Raw genomic sequence first — 6970 nt, 5'->3', positions numbered from 1 at the left:
AGCCCCTCCTGCGTGCCAGGGCCCGAGTGGGGGGGGAGGGGGACGGTGACACGGCCCAGGGCCCGCTCCTAGGGAGCCCTCACGGCCGGCCAGGCCTGCCAGGGTAGCCGTGGCAGCAGTGGTGGGGGCCGTCCCCTCAGGTCGCGGCGGGGGCGGAGCCGCGCCGCCGCCTGCCCCTCCCGGAAGTCCCCCCGCAGCCGCCGAGGGGCCGCCTTCCTGCCGGCGTCGCTCCTCCTCCGGCCGGGCAATATGGTGGCGGAGGCGGCGCGGGGGGAGCCGTGAGCCGGTGAGCCGAGAGCCTTCCCTCCTTCCCGGCGTTGGCTGCCGCTGCTGCTGCTTCCCCGCCCGCCTGGCGGGTCTGGCCGGCGCGGCGGGCGATGCGGTCGGCGGGGCGACTGGGCTGTGTGTGAGCGCCGCTGCCCATGTGGGTGTCCCGGTGAGGCCGGGGGGGCAGAAGCGGCGGGAAGATGCTGCTGTCGCTGGTGCTGCACACCTACTCCATGCGCTACGTCCTGCCCGCCGCCGTCATGATGGGCACGGCGCCCACCTACGTGCTGGCCTGGGGCGCTTGGCGCCTCCTCTCTGCCCTGCTGCCCGCCCGCTTCTACCGCGAGGTGGACGATCGCCTCTACACCATCTACCAGAGCATGGTGCTCTTCTTCTTCGAGAACTACACCGGCGTGCAGGTGAGCCGGGCGGGGAGGGCAGGGCAGGGGGGCTGCGGCCTGGCGTGTCCCCCCGCTCCTACCCCCCGGGAGCCGGCAGCCGTCGGTGATGTCGGCCCAGGGGCCCCGCGGCTTCCCCGGCCGGCGCCTGCCCCCGCTTTGCCTCTCCTCAGGCTCGCCGGGCCCGCCCGCCGCCATGTGGGACGCCCGGCAGGTGCGGGCTGTGTGCGGCCTTCCTTCCCCCGGTACCGGCGGGGAGTGTGTTTGGGGGGGGAGAGTCCGGATCGGCAGAGGACAGGCTGGTTCCACAGCCAAAGTTGCTCTGGTGGTGCTTTTCACGGAGAATTGGTGTTGTGTTCGTTTTGCAGGTTGGGAAAAGCGGAAGGGATGCGACAGCGGTCGTGCTCTGTCAGCACTTGAGCGGCAGCCGCCTCTTGCACACTTGAAGCCTCTGTGGCACATCTGTTGTATTAAATTGGCAGCAGATAAGAAAGCCATAATCGACTATAATTGTACTTAATACATGTACAGGTTTTTAATAAATAGGTTCCTTACCCTCTATTACAGCTTCTCAATCTCCATGCAGTCTAGCCCCTGTCAGTCTTTGGCCCTTAAGTTTTGGACCAGTCGTGGACTGTGATTATTCAGAAACTGAAGCCCAAGGTTTTGCGTTAATAAGTTGGAATTGTAGGCCTCTCTTGTGTGACCAGAGGGGTATTTGCATTGAAATAATAATACTTCACCTATCTCACGGAGCATTAAATGTTTGAAACGTTACACATCTGTCTGTAATTTGAAAAATAAAATAAGGGGACTTTTCATTCTACATGTAAAAAATAATTACGTAAATGACAGGTGCTTACTGTGCCTAAACCTGACTTTCAAAGTTGTCTGAATATACAGAAGTGTATTTGAAGTTAGTGTCAGTTGTAGGTGCTTGAGAGTAAAGAATAACAAGTGTTTACATGTTGTTTGGCAGGTGACAGAGCTGATACAAATAAGCCCTTCATATTTACAGCTAAAGCATTCGTCCACTCTCTTATGAAGCATTTATTTCAAAACCAGGCTAGGTCTCCCCTAATTTTCACTCTGGAGCTGCAGTTGTAGGCCTCACCTCGTACCGACTCTTATGGAAATCCCCAAAGCCTGCTAAAGATAGAAGAATCACACAGTTTGACATCAGGGTAGATAGAATGGCTACACAATGGAAGTGAGATGTTCTTTTAGTGGTAATTAGTTTTTGATTCAGTTTGTAAGTCATGTAACTTCACCCATGTGTCTTGTCCAAATTAGTTAACTTGTGATTTACATATCTGTTTAAAAAAAAAAAAAGATAAAAAAGGGAAGAGAGAGCAGTAGTTCATAGACTAAGTACTTCCTGTTTTATCTGCTGCCTTTTTTATGCAGCATCTTTAATGCAGATACCTTGATGTGTAGTAACTCACCTTGGTCATTTGCTGCTGAAGGTAGCAGTAAAATAGTTTAATTCAGCCTATTCTAAGAATGAGAGCTGAAAACGAAGTTATAAATTGCAATAGAAAAATTACTCAAATTTCCTACAAATAGTGTGCATGGAGTAGCAACCACTTTTGATAAGAACTTTTTATCAAAAAAATGCCTGTGACATAGAGGTCCAGAAAGGAAAATGCTAACCAAAAGAAACAAAAAGGTAGCCATCATCTTTTGACCTCTTGTTTTCTTTTATGGCACTGATAAAACTTCATAACACACACACACAAAAAAAAAAAAAGATGGGAGGCAATACAGCTCATCATTTAGGCCAATATTAAAATAGAGATGCCTTGTCACAGTAAGCAACAGATGATAAGAGGAGATGATATATGCAAAGCTGAAATAAAGGGTAACAGAAACAAGTAAGAGCCCACAAAACCGATGTGGCATGTCATAGCATAAGTAAAATAGTAACTGACACTGAAAGGTAAATAAAAACTTGGAGAGGTAAGAGGCAGAATCCTTAAAATTCATGAATCGTTTACCTGGAAGATATCCTCCATTTGTTTAAAGAGGAGAAACAGGGTGTCCTTTCAGATCTACTCCTGTGAACACTGAACATGTTTAACTCGAAACACACGTGGAAAGTTAAGCATATGCCTGAGTGTTTGAGATTGGGATGGTAACCTGAGAGCTACTGTGAATTGGCTGTTTTTTTTACATGGCTGGCATGTAATTAGATGCAGAAGTGTAGCATCGTTAAACTTAATCAATCACAAAAAACAATGCAAGAATAGTAACTTGCATGGCTTCATAAAGGCATCTGTAGGGCTTTACCAGCATTAAGGCCTCATAATAGCCATGGGAGGGAGGAATTCAACATCTCTTTCCGGTCTATTAATTTATTCAATCGATTGAAGTGTGTTGGGATAGTTTTTGTAACTGGAGAAATGGGAGGCCAACAACCTCATCCATCAGAATACTGGAACTTGTTGCGTAGTCTCACTGAAATCATTAGGATTATACAGATGCTTAAGTGACTTACTGAATCAAAGCCTTAAGTAACGTTTTCTTAGCACTGCTGCCGTCTTATCCTATGTAAAATGTCTTTAACATTATGTACTGTTTAGCATTCTTTGGTTTATTACGCTTAGAGTATTTGTGGTTTTTCAATACGATAACACTTTAAGGCAGTTGTGAATATTTGAGATGTCTCATCTTAAAATAATAATTTTGCTGATATTCCCAGTGATGTGAATGGGGTCTTAATAGAGTAAAGTTGGTTTGGATCATAAGCGTAGATTATTTTTTTATATTTAGTTATTATTTATTTATCTGTCCGGAGGTGATGTTTCTGTGTATCATCTGCTGTTAGTCCATCAAGTATCTAAATCTGTCTCCTCCTCACAACTGTATGCACAAATGGATTTTTCTTCATTTTTGTTCTCCTTCACTTGGATGATTTTAGCCAAGTTTATTAAAACAAAAACTCTAGTTCGTGCTAGGAAGGCATTTTATCTTTTCAGTTGTGAAATGTAACTAAGTGAGGTGATAACCTGATCTTCATGACAGAAAATCTTGAAATACTAATAGTTGCCTTTCTCTTAAGTATTTGACTTGAGATCTAAAATAATTACAGAGCTGTAACTGCTGTGAACGTTTACTGAATATTTATGTTCTAGAGAGTTACTCATGAAGTAACTGCAAAAGCTTCTTACTTTCTCATACTGTCAATATACTTTCCCTTTTTAAACTTTGTGTCAGACCTAGCTTTTTCCACCAAAATGATTTGTTTTACAAAGCCAAACAGAACTTGAGCTAAGATGGAATCAGCTTAGGTTTTCCAACAACATTAAAATTCTGTTAATGAATTGCCAAAAATAGCCCATTTGCTGTTTATCATGAAAGAGTTGGCTGGAGAAAATTGAAGAACCACTATTTAGAGTGCGAAAAGTAACCCATAACACACCAGTCCTGTAAATGAGGTAAACTGGACAAAGCTCTTTAACAACCTCCAGGATTATAAATTCGTAGTAACGAAAATCCATCAATTGCAGTCTGTTGGAAAGCGGCATCAAGAGAATGGTCCTACTTTGGCCCTCTGCTGTAAGCTGTAGAAGCGCTGCAGGACTCTTTTCTAGGAAGAATGTGTATGAGATGCTTTAACTCTGAAAAGTGAGTAGAAAGTCTTAGACAGCAAAAGATGTTAATTTTATCAGCGATGAGCCAGAGCAGTCACTGACACAAACAGGTGCAATTCAGGCGCTTTGGAGGACTTGCATTTGCTTGTGCTAATAGTTGATTTGGCCCCAAGTTTCCAAATCATTAAGTAGCCTGTGAACTGTAGTAGTGTTACTGCTTTTGTCTTTACTGTGTTTGGGAAGTCTGGTCTCTTACATTTCATACAGACAATAAACGGTTGCATCTTACCATAGAATGTGAAAACCAGAGGGACTGCAAATGTGCCTGTGATTAGGACGTTTGAAGGGCTGAAAGGACTAGTAATTCAATATGATGAATGCTGTCATCTCACTGTGACCCGTAGTATCTTATCCCAGTTTCTGTCAGGGTGATGAAATTAATGCCTATTGTGTTTGTGCACATGTTTCGAATCAGATGAGGACTAAATGTTCTTCAACTTTTTTTTTCGTTGTAATTGTGTTTGATATTTTGTATTGAGTGGCTGTGAAGAAATAATAAAGAAATCATCACTCGGACTGCTTCCTAAAGGATCGCTTTCCATCTGAAAGGTTTTGACAACTGAATGAAATCCATGACTGAATTAATATGCATGGGTTTTGTTCAGTGCTTGTGTCAGCTCTCTTCCCTACCCCCACTTCCCACTAAATAGGAGAAATTGGAAGTCATGCTTTCATTAAAGGCATTATGAAATTCTGGTTTTCATTGTCATTGCAGGACTCTGAAAAGGCTGTGAGAATTGGATGCTACCTCAGTATTGTTTAGCAGAGCTGTAGTGTTTCTAACAATTAATTTAGAAAATACAAGAGATCCTTGTTGAACAATGCAGTGTGCTTTCTGGAATGGTGTTGAAGCTTGGACTTGCTGTGTCTCAACAAGGTTGAAAACTACTTAGGATTAGAGCAAATTAAAACTTTGTGGAGACACCGTGCTGCTGAACTCTTGACAATGCTTTCCAGTGGCTTCCCAGGAAATCTATGAGGAGAGCTTGGTGCCTGAGCTTGGGATGGATGCTCTGTCTTCTAGCTATTGGCCAGGTTGCAGTGGAAGTGAGGGTTACAAGGTCTGTGCCCACCTCTGTTCCCAGGACAGAAGCCTTCCCAGAAGAGGTTATCTTTACTTACTCCCTGCTTTCCCTTTTGAAGCTGTTCAGCCATCCAACAGGTAATTTGGGAGGGCCCAAGGTGGAGGTGGGAAGCAAAAGAGGCAACGCAAGTCTGATGGCCAGTTTGCAGGGTACTCACATCAGGGAGGTACTTCTGGTTGCTGTTGGTGAGGTGGGTTGTTATCTTTTTGGAACCTGGTTCTTCCCTCTCCACAGTGGGGGAGGCATCATAACCAGGCTTCATCAAGGTAGGGTGAAGGTTTGTCTTCTAACTGCCGTGTGTTGGTAGATGTGAGTGACAGGGTCTGACTCCCCTCGAGATGAGGACCTGTTTCTCGGGCAGGTGCCATAACTGGAAGGTCAAAAGGAGATGTCACTTTTCACCCTTCTCCAGTTGTGTTTGGTAAGAAAGTGCTGGCAATTGCATTTTGGCATGAACCTGGTTTTATGAACCTGCGTTTGAGTTCCCTGGGCTCTTCTCCCAGTCTGGCAGCTCAGGAATGGGTGAGGACTGTGATGGTATGGGAGCTGAGCTGGAAGGTGCAGAGATACAGGCAAAACAAACCTGCAAGCTCAGGTGGTAGCTGAGCAGCCTCCGAGGGCTTGCGCTCTCCTAGTTCATTCCTGCTCACATTGCTAAACTACGTGAGCTGTTGTGAGGCATGTTGAGAGGTTAAGATCATCATCGCTTGTCATTTATTTGTGATGGTAGAAGTAATGAAATAAAGGTTGTGAGGGACTGATAGAAATTTGGGGATTGGCGCGGTGCAAAGATTGAAAAGAAGCTGGAGAACATAGTGAAGTGAATCACTTCCGTGTGGTAAACTTCTGAAAGAAGCCCAGTGAAATTTTCTGCTGTGATACTGGTTCCATGAAGACACTTTACCCTGTCTCATCTCATTAGAGATTTCAGTGCACAGCTGTCTCCAGATGTATATATCTTTCATAGTATAAAAAAAGTCCTGCGTGTTACTGTAGCAGAAATTAAGTGATACCTGCTAAGCCTGAGGGATGTGGCTTTCAAAATGAGATGGATGCCTAATTTTAGACTCTTACGTTCAACTGTGGTGTGAGGCAGCAAAAATAGATACATTAGGTATGTAAGCTTTGCGCTTTCTTTTATAGATATTGCAAAAGATATATTTGCATATGTCTTAATTTTTTTTCTATCTGCCTTTGGCTGTCGTTCTGAAGGTGAAAATTAAGTCCTTCATGACTACGGTTCGTTGGGATATCAGCTAGAGTTCTGGTGTGCTGCAGACTTGGCTCCGGGGCAATCTGGAAAGAATTTTAGCGCGCTTTCAGTGCTGATCCTGATCATCCCCCACCTCCCTCTGAATATATGGAAAATAAAATAAATACATTAAAAATGAGGTCTGTTGGCAGTTTTAGAAATCAAGTGTCAGCTACCTGAATCAAAACTGCTGTTTGGGTTCATAAATGAGAAGCTTTGTGTGGAGATTTGCCTAGCATATGTTTTCTAATTGGCAAGTCACAACTGAATCTGAATTTTGTATCAGCCTTATCTAATACAGTCTGCAATTTAAAA

The 6970-nt window shown here is 44.5% G+C and overlaps 1 protein-coding gene across 2 annotated transcripts in view; it reads left to right on the top strand.

The window, feature by feature from the left end:
- Positions 1-210: 210 nt before the first annotated feature.
- Positions 211-6970, top strand: part of AGPAT5 (1-acylglycerol-3-phosphate O-acyltransferase 5) — a 60599-nt gene continuing 53839 nt past the window's right edge. The window contains exon 1 of one of the 2 annotated variants that reach the window (XM_074581644.1): positions 211-686. In XM_074581644.1, coding sequence (XP_074437745.1) covers positions 468-686 — 219 coding nt within the window. In that variant the 5' untranslated portion in view covers positions 211-467. The remainder of the gene's footprint in view (positions 687-6970) is intronic. The other variant, XM_074581645.1, reaches the window with a different exon arrangement.

Source organism: Larus michahellis, chromosome 3, assembly GCF_964199755.1.
Source record: "Larus michahellis chromosome 3, bLarMic1.1, whole genome shotgun sequence".
Taxonomy (NCBI): Eukaryota; Metazoa; Chordata; class Aves; order Charadriiformes; family Laridae; genus Larus; species Larus michahellis.
This window is presented reverse-complemented; position numbering and strand designations above follow the sequence as displayed.